The 23,098-nt window shown below is 48.7% G+C and overlaps 2 protein-coding genes across 2 annotated transcripts in view; one reads left to right on the forward strand and one right to left on the reverse strand.

Moving 5' to 3' along the window:
* BFSP1 (beaded filament structural protein 1) overlaps window positions 1-3,489 on the forward strand; it is a 36,061-nt gene extending 32,572 nt beyond the window's left edge. Inside the window, exons 7-8 of the mRNA XM_008536723.2 lie at window positions 1,033-1,118; window positions 2,373-3,489. Of these exons, the coding sequence (XP_008534945.2) occupies window positions 1,033-1,118; window positions 2,373-3,322 (1,036 nt within the window). The 3' untranslated portion in view covers window positions 3,323-3,489. The remainder of the gene's footprint in view (window positions 1-1,032; window positions 1,119-2,372) is intronic.
* A 7,500-nt stretch (window positions 3,490-10,989) lies between these two features.
* Window positions 10,990-23,098, reverse strand: part of PCSK2 (proprotein convertase subtilisin/kexin type 2) — a 262,007-nt gene continuing 249,898 nt past the window's right edge. The window contains exon 12 of the mRNA XM_070588775.1: window positions 10,990-14,004. Coding sequence (XP_070444876.1) covers window positions 13,518-14,004 — 487 coding nt within the window. The 3' untranslated portion in view covers window positions 10,990-13,517. The remainder of the gene's footprint in view (window positions 14,005-23,098) is intronic.

The raw sequence follows: 23,098 nt of genomic DNA on the forward strand, positions 1-23,098 counted from the left end.
TCTTCATGTAGATGTGCATCTACACCTGTATCTACGTTACTTATGTCCACACCTACATCTGTGTCTCTGGCTATGTCGATGTCCATATCCATATCCATATCTATCGATATTCACATAGCAGATGGGGCTCAGCCACCTCATAGAAGGACTCTGATTCTCTATTAACTTGAGATTCTTCAATTCAGTCTTGCATATTTTTTGTTGTTTAGACTGGATTAAAAGAAAAGCACCCAGAAAGACCCCACAAGGAGCAGTTCTCTCCTTCTCTCTGGCGCTCTGTCTTGGCTGCGAGTGCTCTGATGTTTAGCAGGAGAAACAAGATTTTCTCTTTCTTTCTCTAGTTGTGGTCAATGTATCATGCATAATTCCAAATTATGTTTATGTCCCAGTGAATGCTTTATGCACACATTTATGAAAATAAGTCTTGAACTGGCGTTTAAATGTCCTTGTGAATATTTTTGGTTTGGAGGCATGACTTGACAAAAAGGTAACTGGACATCCCTTTTGTTGATTTATACATAACTTCTAATTTTGATGTGCTGTCCTTGATGGCAGTGTTGCCAGCGGAGCACAGGGAACTCCTGAATACCCTGTACTCACATTCTCCATTTGTTTACATTTACATTGTGTCTCAGCTGCTTTATCTTTTCTCTATTTACATATAATGCATATTATTTTTTAAAAACAAGTTAGGTTGCCCTAAATACTTCAGCTTGGGCTGGCCACTCTTTTATTAAAACAAAAACAAACACCCTGTTCAACAGAGAAGTGGCATTTTTCAATTATAAGCAATCCCCGCTTTACAATTTTCCTGTAAGTGTGTTTCACGGTTTATGACTTGAGCTCAGAGAAATGTATTTCCTTTACATCCTCATCCACGGTGGAAATGTGTGTGTGGTTCACAAGCAGTTTGATCCAGAGGAAGCTTTTATCATTTTTGCTCAACATTAGAGGGCCACTCCTGCCCCCACCTTCTGTCTGGCTCCATGAATTAAAGACGGCAGCTACCCTCTTTCTGGTTCTTTCTGCCAGGCTGAGCTCCGCCTTCATTGAAACTCCCATCACTCTGTTCACCCTGAGCCACGGAGCCTCCGTCAGCCCTCGAACCGGCGGGAAAGGTAATGTCCCCAGCCGAGACTTCTGCTATTTTCTGTCCTGGGAAAAATGGAAAAAATCCAGTGGCTTTCTTCCAGAACTCAACATTCATACTCCCTTTCAGTTCATCTGGAGTTAAATGCTTTTATGTGAAGTTTCCTTCTCTCCCTTGCTGATGTACTCCCACAGGTGCTGAAGGACTGAGCCAAAAAGCTTTTGGATAAAAATCAGACGGAGAAGCGAGGTCCCTTGGGGATGCCATCCTTGAACCTGAAGCATTAGATGGGGGTGGGGGAGCGGAAATACAATTCAGTGTTGACTGCAGAGAGAGGTGAATATTGAATTGTGTCTTCCCCCAAAATTCAATCAACTGTTATATGCAAAGGTGCTTAGTAATCCAGTGTCTGGAGCAGAGTAGAGGCTCGATTATTGTTCCCTTTCTCTTTCATTTGAAACTGAGCGGAAATAGCATGGCTGGCAAGCGTGGCTTCAGCCTTCAACATTTGGTCCCTAGGGGATGGTTCCATGCACCTGTGAGATGTCACCTCACAGCTACGTCTCCCCGGTCCTGAACAAGCACAGTGTTTTGGGAGAAGAGAAGATGGTAATGTCAGTTGCCTTCAAATCCATGTGTCTCTGAAAGCTCAGAGGGGTTTGTGGAAATGAGGTTCCAGAGTCAGAAAACTGTTGGAGGGGTGGCCGACCCCAGAGAGCCCCGGCTGGCTCTGGGGGTTGTGCGGCCGTGCACAGGGCCCTCATGCACAAGGGTCCCCACATTTGGCTCAATGCTCTGCTGTCACTGTCCTGAAATTCTTAACAGCTTTGAACAGGGGGCCCTACCTGTTCCTTCTGTACCGGGCCCTGAAATTCCGTAGCAGGTCCTGCAAGCACCCATTCTTCCATACCTGCCCAGCTGGCTTCCTTCGAGGTGCCCCTCTCTGCTGAGTGTTATTGCAGCAGAATTGCATGTCTCAGAAAGTTATACCCAGTGTGATGGGACCTGGGAGTGTGCAGACAAGCAGCATCTTCCCTTCTCTCTGCAAGCTCAGAGGGGTCAAGCAACTTGTCCAAAGTTGCACAGCTGGTTGGCAGAGCTGGGACCTCAGCATGGGTTGTGGACGCTACAGATACAGGCCTTTTCCCCCGTTGCCCTATATATAGAAAACCCCACCCAGGCTCTAGGCATTGGTCTCCCATTGTATATTTTTCAATGAATACATTTTCTTCCTTTTTCATCGACAGTTATATGTGATTTATTGCCCTTTTTTTTCTTTTAGATCTCACCAGGGCTGTGCAGGACATAACAACAGCAAAACCAAGACAAAAAGGCCTCCCTAGGAATATTCCAAGGAAAAAGATTATAGCTAAAGACAAAGCAGAGGAAAGTCTGGAAGATGCTCCACCGAAAGATCCAGAAGACACGAAGCTGGTGCAGGTGGTGCTTAAAGAAGAAGGTGAGTCTAAGCTTGAATCAGGGAGTGAAGAAGCAAGTCCCCCAACCCCAGAAGGGACCCCAGAGGACGTGCCGGATGGAGGGCAGATAAGTAAAGCCTTCGGGAAACTCTGCAAGATGGTCAAGGAGAGAGTAAGAAGCCCCCAAGAACCCGAGCCCCCCGCTGACCTCTGCACCGAAGAGCAGCACGTGCTGGTCTCTGGCGATGCCAGTTACGTGAACCCTGAGTTCTGTTCCTTCTCCATCCCGGCCAGAGGGCAAGTGGTTGTTTCCACTGAGGACGACTCTGTGCGTCGTGACAGCCATGCGGAGCCCTCTCCTGAGCAGCCCAAGCCCCCTCTGGAGGATGGGCAGGGGGATTCCCAGGGGGGAGAAGAGGGACGCCCACCCAACCAGCATCCTGCAGAAAAGGAGGGTGAGATAAGTGCCGAAGAACTGAAAGACACCGGGGAGAAGCATGATGGCCAAAGGGAGGAGGAGGAGTCCCAGAGGCCCTGTCCTGTGGTCACACCTGGTCCAGAGGGACCATCTACACCCCCATCCCAGAGCTCTGTGGTCAGCGAGGGTGGATCTGAGGGGTCTGGGGCTCAGAGCAGCAGCCTGCCGGAGAGAGGCCCTCCCAGGACTCTGGCGTATGAGAAGGTGCAAGTGGTGGAGTCCATTGAGAAGTTTTCAACCGAGAGCGTTCAAACGTATGAGGAAACTGCCGTGGTTGTGGAGACCGTGACTGGAAAGACGAAGGCGAAGAAGAAACTGGGAGAGACAGGCTCTTAAAGTGCCCGGGCTCAGTGAGAGACAAGGTCTCTGGGGCCCCTGTGGGGAAGTGCTTTGACGCTGTAGAACAAGTGATCGAGAGTGAGGGTTCCGGTTTGGATTAGACCATAGTCGGCCTGTCTGGCATTGCCAATGAAGCCCTAATTAAAGCGTTTTCTTTGCTTGCACGTCCTTTGTCTAATTAACAGGGGCCCTGGGAATGTAGGTGGTCAGCCACACTCCGGACAGGGATGCTGTTAAACAGCTGCCAAACCATGCTCGTTTAGGGGCGAGAGATGCCCTTCATCATGCTTCACTGAGGGACCCATCAGAGACTCAGAGAGTCTGGATTTCACACGAAAATGCTGGTTGGTGGCCTTGGCTCATTTCATTCCATTTCAAGCCCAGGCACATGCTCGTGGGGAGGAGTGTTTTGTTAGAGGTAGAATGACTAAACGTATCTCTCTTAGTTTGGGTTCACCCAGAAGCTGATCCTGAAGCAAGGCTTTGAATAGTTTCCTGGGAGTGAGACCCCAGGAAGTGCCGGGGGGGAGAGCAGAGGGTGTCAGGGACGGCAAGGCAGCCGATAGGAGGTGTGTCACCAGGTCCGGTAGCTCTGTGGGCAGCTGGGGCCCAGTCCCCCCGAGGGACTCTGGGAGACGGAGTAGAGCGCGTGCCTCAGACGTGCCTCAGAGTCGTCCTGCCCGAGCGGTGAGGAAGCTGGGGTCTTCGTCCACGGCCGGCCGCCTGTAGCCCATGGGAGGGGTTGCTCCAGGGCGTTCACTTTGGGGGCTGAGAGGGCCCTCAGGCCAAGAAGTACACGGGCTGGTACTTGGACATCAGGCATGGAAGTACCTGGAAATGGTGAGGGTCATGGGGATATGAGCAGGGCGCCATCTGTCTGCCAAGCGTGTGTATCGAACGTCCTTTTGTCTGAGCTACTTAAGTGTTCTCTTCAATATTGCAATCCTAGTCAGGTGTCCAAAAGCCAAGTCTGATCTCCCCACATAAATTCCTTATTTAGAAGAGAGTTTCTTAATTACTCCAACAAGCATTTATGGAGCGTATGCTACGTGGCAGACACTGTGCTATGCTGATACGGGGGGATTTTTCAGGTTTATTAATGGTCTCAATTACCATAGTACAGTACACTGTGATATATGTGTGTGCATGCTCTCTTGTTCACACACACACACGTGCACACAGATACTTTCTGTGTCACATCCTGGGTAATAGAAATTCCTTCAAACCGGAATCTTTACAAAAATTTTTATTTTGCCTCTAGGCATCTATTATTTTACTGACAGTCCAAAATAATTTTTTACTTACGCCAATTAAGAAATTACTCCTTTCCCATGTAGATGCTCCAAAGTACATGAAGGGCATTGAGTAAATGTGCTCAAATGGATGATTGCATCTACCTAAACCAAAACGTCTGGCAAGACAGCTGCACGTTCTTAGAGACAATGGATGGGGTCATGGCGTTCTGCTATTTCTTTGTTAGGACCATAGAAAGAACTCTAAGTGGAGTCGCCCTTCCTGTCTATTTAGAGCTTTAAAAAACCTGTTCTAAATTTGTTTTAGGTTTTGATTTCAAGAAAGGAATATGCTTTTATTGTTCTTTCTAAACAATGAATGGAGAATCCACTCAATTGCACAGTTTTGAAATATTTACACTTTAAAAGCTTAGGAGAGAATGATGGACACGAGTAGCTGGGGCCCAGAACGTCCTAGGAGCTTGGGCCAGCATGTATACTGTATTCAACATAACAGGCGCTGCAAACCTTTTCTTTTCCCCACTGTCTTTTTATTTGTTGGACTATGTGTTCAGTTAGTATTCTTATTTAGAAAGGCAGGGGGTATCTTTTTGGAAAGAAAGGTCATTTTTATGTTATATTCAATCAACCATCAAAAATGGGCTGGGGGAGGGCCAGCCCTGTGGCCTAGTGGTTAAGTTTGGCGTGCCCTGCTTCAGTGGCCCGGGTTCAGTTCCCAGGCATGGACCTCCACCACTCAGCAGAAGCCATGCTGTGGTGGCGACCCAATACAAAATAGAGGAAGACTGCCACAGATGTCAGCTCCAGGTGTATCTTCCACAGCAAAAAAATAAAAATAAAATGGACTGGGGGTCTGTTCTATGCCAGGCATGGTTCTGCACACTGGGAGACAGCAGAGAACAATCAGACGTGGCTCTGTTCTCACAGACATGCTATTCTGGAGGGGAGGAAGGAAATGCACAAGCAAGCAGATAACTAAGAGAAAAAGAGACAGTACTATGAAGGTGGTGTGCTAGGGTGACTAGGGGTCTACTTTGGATTGGGTGGTCAGCAAAGCCCCCATGGATGAGGTGACCTGATCTGAATGACAAGATGGCCAGTCATGCAGATCTGAGGGAAGAGCATTTCAGGCAGAGGGAACAGCAAGTGCAAAGGCCCTGGGGGCAGGGATGGACTTGGCCTGTTCAAGGAGGAGAAATAAAGGGGATTGTAGGGGGCCATGGAAGGAGGTGAGGTCAAGGAGGGAGGCAGAAACCAGGTAAACACCATATCCTGGCAGGCTCAGCTCCACCTGAAAGTTGGGCTCACGGTGTAAGATGTGGGGTGGCCTGCTCTGGATGTAGGGTTTAATCAGGCTCTTTGCCCCTCCCACCCCCGCCCTCCGAGGTCCACTGGCTTCTTTTCTTGGATACTTCTCTCCACTTTGCCTGCTTGGTCCTCTTTTCCCCAGGGGAGCTGCAGAATGGGTTCATTTCCTGGCTTTTCCTCTCCCCGAGGTCTCTGAAAACGAGCACTTTGGTTTTATAAAAAGTATTTCCTGTTAGTAAGCATGGGGGCTCAGAGTGGGCCTTCTACCAGCATCAGTGACAAGAGAATGCTGGAGCTTTGGCCTGAGTCACCTCAAGTGCCAGTGCTGCAGCAGCTGGTCCTGACCATCATACCAGGGGGCCCGGCCTCCTCTTCCCTGCCTCGGCCTCGAGGCCAGGACGGAGACACTCCCGGAGCTGCCTCCTCACAAGGAAGCTGCATCCCAGCTCCCCAGCCTCCCGTTCTCCAAGCATCTGAGTCAGCGACCTGGGTAACTGCCGTTGTAACCGCTGCCCTGGCTGCTGGTCCCTCACCTCCCCGCCCCTCGCTGTTCTGGTTCATGCCTCTGCTCCCAGACTTCTCACAGCACACACCTGCGACTCTCTGCCTTAGGCTTCCTGAGGCCGTTGGAGGCCATAGCAGTGTGCTCGGTGCACTCCCCAGGCAGGGTGGGGGCACCAGGGCATTCACACTCCTGCAGGCAGCCCTCAACCAGGATGGACAAGACCAGGTGTGTAAATACCCCAGCTCTCTCTCCCCTCCATTGGGATAACTGAGGCATATTCTACACAGGGCCCAGTGGGTCTGAGCCCGAGACGCCCACAAAGAAATCCACTCATCAGTGTGCCCTGAACTGGCCTCCTTCCTTCCCTGTCTCACTTTCCTGCCCTCCTAATGAAGATGCTTCCTTTCAAATAAACAACCTCAACAACTTGTCTCCGAGTCGGCTTCTGGGAGGACCACACCCCAGCTGGTTGGCGTCTTCTCAGTAACACCTGCTCCTCAGGTGGCCGCCCCGATTTTGTGGACGGCGCTGCTCCTCCCACGCTGGGCGTAACCCTGACCATGCTGTAAGACATTTGCCTTCCTCTGGCTGTGGGGTGGGCGAGTGTCCCAAACTAGACCCATCATTGGAGTTGGAAATGGGAGTCCAGTGAAGCCAAGACTGGAAACGCCAGAACTGGGCCCGCAACCGGGTAGTTGTGATGTGCTCACCGCTGTTCCCCGCTGTGTGCCCGTCCCCAGGCCTCCTCTAATCTCCATCCCTTCTCAGGCTGGTCTCGGCTGGCTCTTCAGGCTCTTCCTCTGCTCTGAGAGCTGCTCCACATGCTGTGGACGTGCTGCTTGTTTGTTTTCATTAGAGTTGGGTTCTCTTGCTTGCAAGCCTGGAGATCCTGAAGATGACTGCTAATGAATGAGATTCGGTATCGACGGAGAACTTATGGTTTAAGATTAGGTAGGGCTGCACCCAAAGCAGACCATAAACCAGCTCTTGGGCACAGGTGGTTTATCAGAGCGGTGGTCACAGGAGCGCGGTGCGTCTCTCAGCTCCGAGCCCACCTTTCTACACTCTGCTGCCGGGCGGGGGGCCTGCCACCTCCTTCCCGCTCTGCCAGCCCCTCCCTAGCAGGGGAAGAGTGAAGGCTGGAGGGGGGACAAGGGGCCTGCTCCTTCCTGTTTGTCCTCCTTGACCTCTGGGCAGGCCGAGGAGATAGAGGGCAGAAGTAGGCAAACGTTTTCTATAAATGGCCAGATTATAGACTGCACAGCCTCTGATTCCACTGCTCAACTCTGCCGTTTGAGAGTGAAAACAGCCACAGACAATACAGGCGCAAATAGGCGTGGTCGTCTCCAAGAGAATGGATTGACAAACGCAGGCGGCGGGCTGGATCGGGTCCCTGGGCAGTGGTTTCCCAACCCTGGAGGTAGCGCGTGCACCAGCAGGGTCTAATGCAAAGTTCAATTCATGCATCTCAAGACGCGTCTCACCTGGCGTCTCTATTGTTTCTTCTTTCCCCGTTCATGTTGGAAAATTCCATTTAGATCTCTCCTTGACTTGAAGCTTAAATTATAAGAAATGATCTAGAAGCAACCATTATAGTCAGGTTTGTCCCAACGTTTTTGTATCACAGGTTTGTAGTTGGCATTTTGCTGGTGAATGAAGTCACCTCAAAACTCATATAGCACTTGGCACACTGATGACAAAGGACATCATTCTGGTACGTTGATTAGTACAAATGCCTGACTCCAATTTCTTGTGCTTGGAGAAGAGCAACTAAATGCCACAGAAGAGCCACACTGACTTGTGTTTTATTCAGAGAAACAGGGTTTTTGAGTTGAGATATATATTCTTTCAGGAGACACACCCTTGGTGAATGACTGCTGTGCTCGTGCCCTCACCAGTCACACCTGCCCCTTCACGGGCCTGCTTGTGTCCTTGTGACCAGGAGCTTACCAGGTGGCTTATCTGTCACCTGTGGCGTCACTGGCTCCAGTGCAGGGGCCAAAAGAGAAAATGGTCACAGCCTCTGCCTTCTGTCCAGCTTGGAGTAGGCCATCAGGTGTCCTCTTGGGTGCAGAAGGACGTCTCTGAGAGCGCTATGAGGTGGAACCCCCCCGTCTCCCCCCGATGGTGAGGGTGGATTGGCCATGGTGGAAATGGGTGACAGTTCACGTTAGACCTGAGGAATTGCTGGCCTCATTTGGGTGTTCTGGCTTCTAAGACTCTGTAGGCTGGGATTTCTAATCGTTGCCCCTCCCCGCCCCCCCCCCCCCCCCCCCCGCCCCTGCCAGGCCGAGCAGTAGGACTGTAGCAGCACAGAGTCTCATCCCTTTGGGACGAGTGCACAGTCAGTTCATTCTGTCCTCGGGTTCACAAAGAGTGAGTCTTGAGAGAAAAGCGGAGCTGGCAGCCTGGCTTGCAGCATTTGCCTCAGGTCAGACTTTGACTCGTGGTCCCTTATAATTCCCAAACCAAATTCAAGCAGAGTTTTTTGAATCCAAGGAAAGGGACTCTTCAACCAAATGCACAAGAGGCTGGTGGAAACACTCGAGTACTAGTTGATGCATTGGCAATGCACAGAGGGCAGCCTCCTTTGCTAGAGATCCAGGTGCTGGTATCCCTTATGCTTGTTACCCCCTCTCCTGGGGTTAATGTCCTCGGGAAGCTGATTAAGGCGTCAAGAGGCTGTGGGTGGGCATGGAGTCAGACCCTTGGCAGATGGATGGTGTTTCAAGGCACTTGCCTGGGGATGGCTGCCCCAGTGCATTGGGCTCTGTCCTCAACAGCCTTCAGCTCTTCGGGGACTTGAATTCCCTTATATACCAGCCTCTGTGTTTTCCTACACTGACCGCCGCCAGATGCTGTCTGCCACCTGTCACCCCCTTGCCTCTCCATTTCCCTGAGCTCCCACGTGCTGAGTGCCAGCCTCTCCTCCCCATCCTTTTTGTCAGCTCCTTCCTTCTTTGAAGACAGAGACCTGCCCATCCGGCTACGACCAAATCACCTTGGTCGACCCCGGACACATTCTGTGCTGATGCTCTTTCAAACCACCAGAGCTTTTAGAACCCCTTATTCTCTCCCACAATCACTGTCTCTAATCTTGGCATTTTGATTTTTAGAAATTTCTATCAAAATGGACTCTTTGCATCCAACAACTCACTCTGGCTATGAGGGCACCAATTCCCTTAATTCAGCAGTTCTCTCTCTAAATATAAAATGCTTGTCTATGTTGACTAAAGATTTTGTAGTGTGTGGTTTTTATTGTGGCAATTACTCCAACCAGGGAAGGCACTGATCACATGAAAACCACTCTTACTAATTTATGTCATAATAACAATGACTTATAGTATAACTCTGTAAGTTATACTATATATATACTATACTATATATCAAGTTTTTAAACTTGATCTTTTAGAAATCAACCTTTGAACTTAAAAGCATTAAAAAGCAGGGTCTCAGTTTGTCACAGGATCAGACTTTGGACCTCACAACTTTCAGTATCTGTTTTGATGATAGGCTCACTTAAGATTTTACTAATTTCGTTTGATAAGTATTGTATTAGAGGACAAGAGTGAAAATTGTTTTTACAGTGAACCTTGATAAATATATTAGTAGTTTATTAATAACTATTAGGGTTTGTTAGAATAGCTTGCCATCACATGGGGTACAGCTAGTTTGTAATACTGTTCACAGTACGATCCATGAAGAGAGGTTCCCGTGTAATTCAGTGCTCAAGAATATGTTTTAAGGGAATGTCCAGCTCTCTGTGTGGTAGACACTCTAATGCTCATCACGTATTCCATTAGTTGGCCTACCTTCCCCAGTCACCTGGTATTTAGGCAGGGTTGTTGACCAGTCCTGGCCAATGGGCAGTAGGTCAAGGGACATGTGTGTCTCCTTCAGGCTGAACATTGGAGAGTGGATGAGAGTCCTCCATGGGTCCTCTTCTCTCACATGGCGGTTGTAGCAGCCTCGTGTTAGGATTACCAACTGTAAATTGAAGACTGAAGTGGCCAGAATCCCTGAGTCACTGCATGGAGGTCTGTGGCCCTGGGAAGTCACCCAATCCTTCAGGGGAATTTGTGTGAATGATAAATAAACCCTTGTTGTGTTAAAGCACTGAGCTTTTGGGGCTATTTGTTAATACAGTATAACTTAGTCTAGCCTGACTAATATATTCTAGAATAGTGTTTCTAAAAGATTTTTCACCATGACCCACAATAAGAAATGTATTTTTCATTGTGAGCCACACACTCAAGACACAGACACACACACATACACCTGAAACAAATATTTCAGGAAACAATACTTATTATTAATATGGGTGATCTAAGCTAGTCTATTCTATTCTACCCTATCCTGTTCTATCCTCAAATGCTGATCTTGACTCTTTAAATTTATTTTACAATCTGCTAATGGGATGTAACCTGACTTTGAACAATGCTGCAATAGACCATAATTTGTGTATGATTTATTTGCTAATTAAAAATCTTTCATGCATATCTATGGAAGTAGGCTTTTCAGATTTCTCTGGCAACTTTTTATTATCTGCTCCTAGCATGGATGTAAGCACTTTCATGTAATACATATCACATCCCACATTATTTCTGGAAGGTAATGTTTTATTGTTGAGTCTCCTAATTTACAACATGTCTTTTTTAATTTACTTATAAAATTTTGTCACAGGGAGTAACAATGTTAACTTGCTTAATTATTATTTACTTATTTTCATTTTTAAAAATAATGACTATAAATGTCTCTTGCATTAGGATCAGGGATATCATAAAAACCTCACTAGCTAGACATATTTTCGTGTTGATACTGATGCAAAAAATGAAATAGAGACCAAATATTTTTATATAGCACTATATATATTTTTATATACTGTATACTCATATCAAAACTTGCCGTTTCTATTAAGAAGCTGATAGTTACTCTCTGATTTCATAAATTATACCACAACTGTGAAAATATGGACAACTATTTTATATTTTTGCTGCTATATAAGACATTTAATATTTATACAGAGAGCTGCAAAATTACAGAGGTGACTTAATGGGAATCAATGAACATTTTCACCTGAATTTCCACCGGCCTTTTTCTTCAGCCAGAATCATCTTGATATTCTCTGAATATTCTTTTAGCGATGAATATGATGTCTGTTTCTTCCATAAATACACATACACACATTTTAGGCATATGTGTGTATATACATTTATACAAGTGTATATATATACACATACATACACACATGTATATAGTCTACATGTGTATATATATTTCTGTGTGCACCTATACACACATGCACACATAATGTCCTTTGGTTTATTTTCAGACTGTTAATGTGAAATGAATTTTTGATGATTTCCATTTATTTGTTCTTGAATTCTAAACTGGTTTAAAAAGACCTTCGCAACAAGTAATAAATTTCTTTTAAAAATCATAAATATTATTACATTTTAAAGCATTTTATAGAGAAGGTCATATGGTGTTGGAGAAGACAGAAATTCATGCCAACATGGAGGGAAAAAGAAAGGAAATGGGTTTTCCAGACTTCTATCTCTAAGTTGCCACCTTCAGGGAACAAAACCTCGTGCTCTCGTGTTGCTGGCTTTAAGGAAAGGAAGCCCAGGCTTAGCCCCAGACTCCCAGGGGAAGGGAGAAATGCAACCAGAAGTGGTGGATCCGATTTTGGGAATCAAATCAAACAAATCATTGCTTGGATGGGCATTGGGATTGGGGATGTGGAGCCAATCCTTGAGTAGGAAAACAAAGTGACAGCGGGTCAGAAAGCATTTCTATTTGGCAATGAAATGGTGTGGTGTCTTTTGGGGTTGACAGAGGAAAGGAATGTATCACCTTTGGGTTGCATGTTAAACATTCTCATGGATGGCTTAGTTGCCAAGATGGTAACTGTGTGCTTTCTCTACAGAGGGAGGTCTTCTCTTGCTCCCTTCAGGCCTTGAGGTCCTGGGGATGAGCTGGCATTCCCCCCCTTTGGCAGAAGAGGCTCCATACCAATGGAGGTCCATGTGAACATGGCTGCTCACGTCCTCACTCATGCCCCCTTCACACACCTCTTTCCCTGACACGTCAAACAAATCACAACATGAAGGAATAAGACATTTCCCTCAATCATACGTTTTGGAAATCAAAGCCCAAGTATATGTGTGAAAAGCTGTCAAAAATACTCACCTCGCCTCTCACTTAAATCAGATTAAGAAGCCCAAAGTGACTTAGGAAAAAGAATTGGTCCTGTGTGAAAACCCACTCAGCTATTCTTTACCAGACATGTTGCCAGACCTACCTCACCTCTTATTCTTTTGTATAGCTGTGTGAGGAACCCCAGAAAATCGGGGCTGGGATGAACTCTATACAAACTGAGAGTAATTTGGGCTTCTCCAGCAGCTTTAACCATAACGCAGAGCAGCAGCTGGTGAAAGGCCAGCCAGGCCACCTGGGTTTTATATTTATCACCCTGGCTGGGCAGGACGAGTTATGATGTTGGTGTTGGTGGTAAGACGTCCAGTGCTCATGCTGTTTGACTCTTTCTTCCCCATCCAGGAATTAGGGCTCTCAGGGCTGGCATCTTTCAAATCATGCCACCTGCATCGACATCACTGACAAATCTTGCTAAGTTCAAAACATCTCTCCCCAAAGGGTTTACTGCATCTCCTGTGCTTTAAAGGGTTCAGAGCTCACCCTCTGTCATCATCTTTGATTTTCATTTTACGTAACAGGTCCTCAGTTGAGACCATGAATAAACGTTCTTGGAGTCACTGTGTGTGGCTTTTTAAATGCATTCTCTTCACTTCTCAGGTATGAAAAAAATTGATGGGAAAGCTGTCCCACTTTTGTTTGCAGGATATCATCTATTTGAATGACACAAATAAAGAACTTAGAGTCACAAATAAGACATAGGTGTTGGTGGGAACACTGTATTTGGGGCATAGAATAAAAAAGATTGCTTCCATTGTAATGAAAATAATCATTGACAGTGAGCGAAGCTTCAGATCAAGAAGTTGGCATCACTTGTGTAAGAGTAACTGCTCGGTGCCCGATGGAGAGTGGAGGGAGGACAGAGGGGCAGAGACTGGGAGGAGGGAGGCGTGGAGGCCGGGGCGCGGTGCTAGTTGTTGCGCAGGATGCTCTTCAGGCTTCTCTCCACAGCTTCGTCCAGCTCTTCCTCCAGCTCCTCCTTCTTGGACATGGCCAGCTTGGACTGGTAATCCCTCACCACCTGATCAATGTAAGGGGCGCTCTGCGTGCCATGCAGCATCAGTGTCCACTCTTTCAGCACCCCCTTCTGGGGTGTGCTCCCGACAAACCCCAACTCCAGGGTCCAGGTTCCTCGGGCGTCTTCCCCCCAAGTGTGGGTGGTCATGAAAGGCCACTTGTCAAAGCCCACCTTGGAGTCATCATCCCTCGGACGCCGGCTCAGCAAAATGGACTTGGTGCCCATAGGGGAGGTCATGTTGATGTTCAGGTCTCCTCTCCTGGTTGCGTTGACCGTGATGACAGCTTGGACGTGCTCGAGGTAGCGGACAAAATTTTCCTTCCCCTCACACGCATCGGTTGTGAGGGTCAGCACCAACTTGCCAGTGGATGGTATTTTCCTGAGGACAAAGCGATAAGATATGGTAAGGGATGGGCACACTGGTTGAGGGGGTTTTGAAGGCAGCCTCAGGTAGCAGAAAGAGCAGGGCCTTTGGGGTTAATCAGACAGAACTGGGTTAATTCCTACACCAGCTGTGCGAGCCTGAGCAAGTTACCTATCCTCTCTGAACCTTGTCTGTGGAAGGGGAGTGTAGCAGATGCTGTTGATGCCTTTCCTACTTCCCCTAGGTCAGCTCTGAGTGCCCCTGCAGCTGTGGCTCCCGTGGACCCTGACTGCTTCCCACCTCGGGTATCGGCATCCCCCAGCTTCTCTCCTGGAGCTTTCCCCTGCACCGTGGGAGCTTGCTGAGCCTGTGTGCATGGCAGCCCGAACATGTCAGGGATTTAACGCCTCAGGGACAACTCTCTACCAATGATTGACAGAAGGTGGGGGATAAATATACCCTGGCTTCCCTGTTCCTCAGTGGGACAACTCAACGTCCCCAGTAGGATGGAGCCTAGTTGCCCACAGTGGCAATTTGCACATAACACACTCTTCTTGATTTTCTCCTCTTCCCTGTCTCACATCTCCACTTCCTCATTTCTGTTTCCCGGGATCACCTCTCAAAAAATTGTCAGCACCCAAGTCCCATCTCAGGGTCTACTTTTGGGGCAACCCAGACTGAGACAGGAGCTCATACAGCCTTTCTTCTAAAGTGCTAAGTACCTTGACAAACAGAAGTTATTGCTAACGTGATTGTTATTCCTATCATAAGAAAAGCTGAAACTGGGTTAGTTAATCCCAGTGAAGGACAGTCCTTTGAAAGATCAGGGGAATTTGGGAGTCTCTTTGGTCCTAGAGCCAGAGTCCCAGGGAGGGTCAACCTACGCACCCTCACCTGTCTTTCCATACAACCAATCTCCTTGCTGGAGGTGGCCTCCTTTGAAGGTGAGATGTACTGGAAACATAACGAAGGAAACGACACTGGAGGATTGCCTGGCGTAATGGAAAGACCCCAGACTTTGGAAATAAACGTATTTGGGTTAGAATTCTGCTTCTACACGTACTGGTCAGGAAAGCTTGGGAAAATTATTTAAATACTTGCAGCCTCACTGTCATTGTGGGTGGGTTTTATGAGGTTGGTTGAATAAGACCATAGATGAAAACACTGAGCACAGTGCCGGGAGCATGGTCCCCTCCCCAGGCCCTCTGCCTGTGTTAATACCCTCCCTGGACACGGCTATTTTGGAGCATAACTTGGTGGGCATTTTTAAACACATATCTTGTAGAGCACATCTACAAAAATATGCTGGTCACAGACCCGGCTCAGAGCCAAGTCTTGGTTCTGCATTGCCCTGGGAACCAAGGCCATGAACCTGGAGAGGCTGGCTGAAGCTTACCCTGCAGCTCACTGATAAAGGCAATACTCTCCGAGAAACTTTACAAAAACATACTTAAACAGTTTCTTGGAGTGCTGCTGTGTGCACTCCGTGTGGACGCTGATGCTGGATAATGCAGGAAGCATCCACTGGCCATGGAGATCATGGAGTGAGGGTGGTGGCCGTGGGGTCCCACACACCAGGCTCTGGGGGAAATTATCCAATTTGGTGGAGTGCGGGCATTAGGCCACCTTTGGAGGTTAGAGTGTGGAAAGCCAACTGGATCTCTCAAAGAAGATGCTATTTACTCAGAACAGAGTCAGAAACAATAGGTGACCTGATAAATGACTATCGATCATTTAGTCTTTAGCCTACAGGCAGAAAGCTATAGGGGTGGACTAAAGGTCCAGTTGTGGGCAAGGCATTTGAGCTGTTTGAGCTCACTTTCCTCATCTGTACAACGGGGATATTACTTCCTACCTTGAAGAATTGCTTTGAAGATAAAATATATACACACACTCATACGCATCGGATATTTACAAATGTCTAGACCAGCGCTGGCCAATAGAACTTTCTGCCATGATGGAAATGTTCTATATCTGTGCTGTCCAATACAGTAGCCACCGGCCACTGTGGCCATCAAGCACTTGAAATGCGACGATTGTGAGCGAGGAACTGAATTTTTAATTAATTTAATTTAGTGATTAAGATTTTATTTTTCCTTTTTCTCCCAAAGCCCTGCGATACATAGCTGTGTATTTTTAGTTGTGGGTCCTTCTAGTTGTGGCATGTGGGATGCCACTTCAGCATGACTTGATGAGTGGTGCCATGTCCGTGCCCAGGATCCAAACCGGCGAAAGCCCGGGCCGCCCAAGCGGAGTGCGAGAACTTAACCACTCGGCCACAGGGCCGGCCCCCTAATTTAGTGATTAATTTAAATGAATTTACATTATCAGGTAGCCACATGCGGCTGGTTGTTTCTGTATTGGATAGCATGGATCTAGATTGCTTGTGTATGTTCACTTTGAACCTGATAACACCCCCCCGCCCCTCTCTGCCCGAGAATCTCTCCGGCTTCTGTTTTAAGCACATTCCGTTTTTGCCATAGTTCACAGGCTCTAGGAAAAGAAGTTGGGGAAACTGTCAATCCTCTTATGCAGGTTTTCTGGCCACTTTGCTGGAGGCTTCTGGAATGTCCAGAACCTTAGGTGTGGATGAAATGCCACATTCTACCACTGAGTTTCTATACAGACAAGCAGGCAGGTCCAGAATGGCTGGTGCTTTCCTTCTAGAGTTGAGCCTCCGGGGCTCTGGAACTCTCTGAGAAGCAGTTGGAGGTAACAGAGGTTGGTGGTGGAGCACACAGTAGGGAGAGAGACCCTGCTCTGAGTCCTGTGCTGAGTTTCAGTTCCTTTCTTTCCTATCCTGCAGGCCAGGCTACCTTGAAAAATTCAAGAAGGAAATTCACAAGCCAACAACCCAGACCGTTACCCTGAGTAACAGCCATTCTAGGTACTATAAAGCATCACCAATCATGTGTCAAATGCAATAGTCACTATTACCATAAGGATTCAAGACACAAGGTAGATTCTAAAGCAAGTCATTTTTTGTCCCCATTTGCACCCAGGGCACTTATGGACTGGAGTTTACACAGTGACAGTCTCTTTACAAGTCAGTTTGTGGAAACTCTGGCAGAAAAGTGACCTTGCTTCCCTGTGGGAAAACTGAAAATATTTCTTTGATTGGCTAAGAATCAGAGATGGAACGGCCACTTTAGCTGGAAATCAGATCCACAGCCCCCCACGCAGTGGAGTTTCTGTAAGTGAACAATGTCCCTCAGGCAAGAAAGAAGTCATTCCAGAGCTGAGATGATCTCTTACAATAGAAGGAGAGAAATTTGGATTGGACCAAAGCTGAGACAACCCGCAAGCACACCACGGCTAAGGGGGTTTCGCTAGATGGCAGTGCTGTAGCTGGATTCCCTCCACAGCTGCTTTGAGCTTTGCCTGCTAATGGCTCTCAGCTGCCCCTTTCTCTGCAGAATTGCCCTCAAGAAATGGGAGTTGTCTTGCCTAGAAGGTCATATGCTCTGCCAGGCGTGGTTGATGCCTAGATGATATGGGGATATATAAGGCCAGTGCCCTTGCCTCAAAATGGGGACAGCTGTGTCATGCTGCTGATGCTCCAGAGCGTCTGGTGGATCAGGCTACAGGTGTGTGTTACCCGATGCCACATCTAGGCACGGCTGCTTCCCGCCCGTCCTGAACCCCTCACTCCCTCACGGTTCTTCCTGGAAAGCTGTCCCTCAATAAGTCTCACACGCCTGAACCCCTTCAGCGGCTCTGCAGGCAGCCCAACCTGAGACAGGGTTATCTGGCCCTAGAGAGCAGCACTGGGAAGGTAGTAACCAGGTCCCTCTGCACCGTGGTGGGGTCACGCTCATGTCACTGTGGCCTGTATGGAGCACGGGTTGCGTCCCACCGTGTGGGTTCAGTCATTCTCACTGACTTCTTTAGCTTTCTTTAGAAAGCTCTGAGTTTAAAAGCCCCTTGAGAAGTCGCTGTAGTGACAGACCTGGCTGGGGACTCCCTCACATGCAGGGCACGGCAGAGGTGCCCGGGATTTGAGGCCTGAGAAGCAGCCCCGACGGCAGCACACGGGGGCTGGTGCCTCCCCGGCCAGCTGGGCTGCGAGCTCATCTTCCCCAGCGGCTGTCTTACTGCTTCTCCCAGGAACCCGCGGAATGAGGACAGGCGTTAGAGACACAGCCCAAGGGGGCCATGGTGGCGGGGCGACCAGGGGAACTGGAACGCAGGCTCCTGTGCCTGGCCTAGGGGTCTTCCTTGAGAACAAGTGAGGGAGAGATGGGGAGGTGGAAGAAATGGCTGGAATTTTGCCACGCACCTTGGAAAGCGGAAAGATGGGTCAGAGTGGCAACAAACGCACAAACTTGTGTTAGGATTCTCAGATTGTCCTAGAAGCCTTGGGGTTGGGGGTGTGTGCAGGGCTCGGAGGCCTCTCCAAGGACCCGGGGAGGCTGGCTTAGTTAGGGCCATGAGGAATCGCCTGCCTGCCATGAGCACTGCCCACTGACGGCCCAGGCGCCAGGCCCTGAGAGAGGGGATCTTCCGCTGGGCTCTTTCTGGAATAAGTCACTCTGAAATCACATCAGAAGCCTGGTGTGAACTCCAGAAGTGGCAAGCTCGGCAGAGAAAGGAGAGCACCTTGCCTCCTCTCACAGGGCAGCTCTCGGCCGGCGCCGCGGCACGGGCACAGCCGAGGAGCAGTATTTGCAGGGTGTTTCTTATCACTTCTTGCTCACTAGTATTTTCTGATTTTCCTCCAGTGACCATAAAGTACTTTTACAAGAAGAAAAGGAATACAGTCCATCCTTATTTTAAAGGAAAAGGAGACCGGCGCTCAGGAAGTCTATTTACAGAAGGTTAAACTAGGAGATGGCTGTGGGAGGACCCGCAGGCGCGTCTGCAGAGCGCCTTCCACATCCCAGGGGCCACGGCCCAGAGCTCGCGCGGCCGGAGGGAGGCGCCTCTGAGGGTTGAGCTACTCTCTGAACTTGTAGAGAGGACGTACAAAAGCCTCGTCTTCAAGGCCTGCAGAAGACAAACTGGGGGACTTGAGGACGGCTCATGTCTTCATTTTATTGCAGATTGTTGCAAATGAGTGGTCAATTGCCTTCCGCCTAGAAATAGGCACTCTTGGAAGGGGGCCCTGTGCAATGCTATTTGTGTTCTGCATCCTCAGCTGAATGACAAAAATAAATCGTTATGAAGCTGTAGTTGTTCTGTTACAATAATAATAGTAATAATGACAGCCATCCTTTCTTGAGGGCCTAAAATATCTGTTCTGTTGCTGTCACTTGGGAACATTCAACAGATGGTCACCATGATGTTTTTTCTTTCCCATGTGACAGCGTCAGGGGGGCGTTAACTCACACAGAAGTGACCCGTCCATGGTCACACAGCTGGTACGTGGTTGAACATACCGTTTTCTCTCTCTGCCGTTCTGCTTCTGGCATTCATATCAGCTTTTAACATTTATTTCCAAATTCATGTAAAATTCAGAGTTTGCCACAGCCTTAAAGGAGCTGAGTGAACAGTTTTCTCATGCGCAGGGGCGGGTGGCGACAGCCTGTGCTGAACAGCTTCCTCTGTGCTCAGCGCTCTGGGGACACATGCCCGCTGGCTGATGGGGCATGCCTGGGTTTGCTCTGCTCACAGCCCGTAGCTGGTCCAGCACGGACTCTCACAGCCAGTTGTATTTTTCCCTTTTATTTCGGTCAAGCACCCTTCACCGACTCTCCTGATAAAGTCTCTTTAGAAAATTGCTTTCCAGATTGACTGCTTCTCTGGGAAGATTAAGGCTGCGGAAACCCATAAACCTGATCGTCACCATTCATCCCACTCAGACTCTTCTGAGCAGCCCCGCACGTCATAGGAAGTGGCGGGTGCCAAGGCCGCTGATCCTTCTGTCCCAGACTCTCAGAAGCCAGATTCCTGGTGATAAGGGCCTCCTCTGCCAGAGGCACAGCCAGGCTGGGCATTGCCCTCAGAACCTCCCTGGCCAGCCTCTGAGTTCTCCAACCAGCACATCTGCCCTGGACTGCACTCACCTGCATCTGAGAACAAGTGGGTGTGGGGTGGATGCGGGAGTAGAGGGCACTGCGGGGTTGCAGAGCCCTTCCAACAAGGCTGGGCTCCGTCACGAGTTTCCCTGGCTGGTCTGCTGGTCCTACTGCCACCATTTAGACATCTTCCTTGTCCCCAGGTGATATTGGCTGAACATTCATTCAAAACATATTTATCATGTGTCTACTAAGTGCTAGGACTTTGCAGGCACTAAGGATACACCAGTAAACAAGACAGACTAGGTCCCTGGCCCCGTGGAAGGCCCAACTGAAATAGCTCTCTGGCTCCTTTCATTAGAAATAAAGCCGCTGATATCGGATAAAGTTCCTAGCTAGTTGTAAGCTGTTGGGCCCATCGCTTGTCTGGGCCCCAGATTCCTTAACTGTAAAATGACGGAGTCAGCCAACATATTTCCAGTGTTGCCTCTGGCTCTGAATTCAATATTTATGTGGGTTATGACAGAATGTTAGGGGGACTCAGAAACTGGGAGATAAGTTGTCATTCATCTCAGCATACATTCTCCGTCTCTCTCCTCCCTCCCTCCCTCTCACACAAATACACAGAGCTTGAGTGTCAGTAGAGATCCAGCCTTCTTGTCCAGTGCAATCTCAGAAAATAAGGTCTGATATTGACGTGTACCTTGACTAAGAGGGTCCTGGTGCATTTCAAGCTGACCGTTCCTCTAAATACGGCAACCATGCCACCTTTCTGTTAATTGTGAATGCAGCTGATGTGCAACCAACTGTAAAGCCTGCTCCAGTTGCGCTGCCTGTGAGGGGCGTTTCAGTTTCCACCTGCTGCTGGCCGGGCATCTGTAAAGTCATAAACACTGTAAGCCTTTCCCTCTTGGCAAGTCCCTCTTTGCAATAAGGGAAGAGCATCCAGGCCCTGGTGGCTTGGTAGAATGGTTAGGACATTAGAGTTGCTGGTTCTGTGAACTAGGGCCATCAACTTCATCTTTCTCAGCCTGTTTTCTCACCTGTAAAATGAGACTCGCGATGCCCACCTCCTGTGGTTAAATGAGATAGTGGAAGAAGAGCGCTAGCCCAGTGACTGGCCCAGAGCCGTTCTTAGCAGGTGCAGCTCTGTGCCCGCGGACGTCTGGGCTGCTGGAGCGTCCTGTTGTCTGTGTGGGGAGTGAGCAGTGGACCGAGCGAGGGGAGCCCCAGGGGAGGCACGGCTGTGAAATGGACTGGCCTAGGCTTCTTGCAGGCTCAGCTTCTGCACACCCCTTCACGGAGTTGGTGTTGTTCACTTTGCGCTTTCTGTTCTGTGTGTGCCATTTAGCATCCTTCCTTCTACGGCGTAACTCCAGATGTACCTTAGAGCTGAGCCGTCCAACATGGTGGCCACTAGCCACATGTGGCTATTTAAAGCTAAATAAGTAAAATGAAACCAAAGGGAAACTTTAGTTCCCCAGTCACACTAGTCACATTTCTAGTGCTCATGGCCACAAGCTACTGTATTGGACACTCAGACGTAGACCATTTCGACCACTGCAGCAAGTTTCCTGGTCTTCTCAAATCACGCACAGAATTACTCTGAACTCTAACAGGGAAAACACATTTCATGTGTCCTTTGGGGGAAGTCTGTCATGGTGGGTAGGATTGACTCTTCAAATCCCCATGCGGACGGGGGTTCCCTATCTTGTCTCAGTTCAGTCACTCCGTTCGTAGGCCCCGGCAGTGACAGGGTCTCGGAATAGCATCATGGAGCTTGGGGAGGCGAGACCCTGTAAGGGGGATGTTTCAGAGTCCCTGGGGGAGTTGTTGTTGGGAAGAACCCCAGGCCCTTCTGGGTTTGCTGAGCCTTGCCTGCTCCAGGGGAGAACCACTGTGATACACCGAGGCCCCTCCCGGGGTGGAGGTCCGCATGGAGTGCTGGGTTCAAATCTCAGTTCAGCCGCTGGGAGCTGAGTGACTTTTGGCGTGCCCTGAATCTTCCGAGCCTCCTCTCTCCTGTAAGGATGCTCCCCAGGTCACAGCAGGGCTCCCGTAATGTAGGCCCTGAATGCACAGTAGGAGCTCATTGAGGTCAATGTCATACAATGCAAAAAGCCTGCGGTTGGGATTCAGATGGGCCTCAGCTCAGGTCCTGGTCTGTCCTTTGAGACCCGGAGCACGTTCTTGTGCTCTCTGCATTTCAGCTTCCTTCCCTGGAAGAAGTAACAATGATAGCACGTACCCCCTGGGCTTACGAGGATCGAACACAGTGTATGTAAAAGGCCTCATGCCAGCACACAGTAGGCGCTTCTCCCTGAGACAATGCCGGACAACACGCAGTTGTTAATACCGTGAAATATTCAGACCCTGACTGTGTGAGGTGAGGCACACCCTCAACAACAGAGTGGCTGCGAAGCTTACATGTATGTGAAGCACACGACACATAGTAGGTGCCCAATAAAAGTTAGTTCTTTCATTCTCTTACACTTACAGCCACTGTCGACTTGATCAAGTCAACCAACCTGTCTGGGCCACAGTGAAGCCTGTCTTCCTCAGCAGAGGGGTAGGGGGATGAATAGAAATAATGTATTTACGTGGCAGCCTCGGGAAAACTGGTAGGAACTCTGCAGAGCAACTATTTTTATGACAGGCCGTCACGTGGGACTTGCGCAGCTCTGGTTTAAAAAAGTTATTACAGGGCTTGGGCTGAAGCTTGACTGCCCCATGCAGTCCTGATGGGAACCACGCTTTATGAGAGCAGGGACTGGTCCATGGAAACATACACACAGCTCTGCCATAGCCACTTGGTGCCACTTTCCAGGAACTCAGCAAGTGAACAACGAGGATGCTCACTCACGGGACGACGGAGTAGGTCACAAAGATACATAGTTTTGAATTCATATAAGAATCAGGTAATTATTGTATCCAAAATTCTAGGAGATTATAATCTTTCTTTTTCCCATGGGTGTGACCAAGGAGTGTCTAAAGTCATGGACGACAGGGAAAGACAAAGTTACATATACTGAGCGCCCACTACTTCCCAGCTTAGTGCTTGTTGTCTCACTAAAGTCTCCCAGCGACCTGGTGACGACAGGGACATTAGCTCCATTATACTGGTGAGGAAAGAGAGAAGAGGCTCTTATTTT

Source organism: Equus przewalskii, chromosome 21 (assembly GCF_037783145.1).
Source record: "Equus przewalskii isolate Varuska chromosome 21, EquPr2, whole genome shotgun sequence".
Taxonomy (NCBI): domain Eukaryota; kingdom Metazoa; phylum Chordata; class Mammalia; order Perissodactyla; family Equidae; genus Equus; species Equus przewalskii.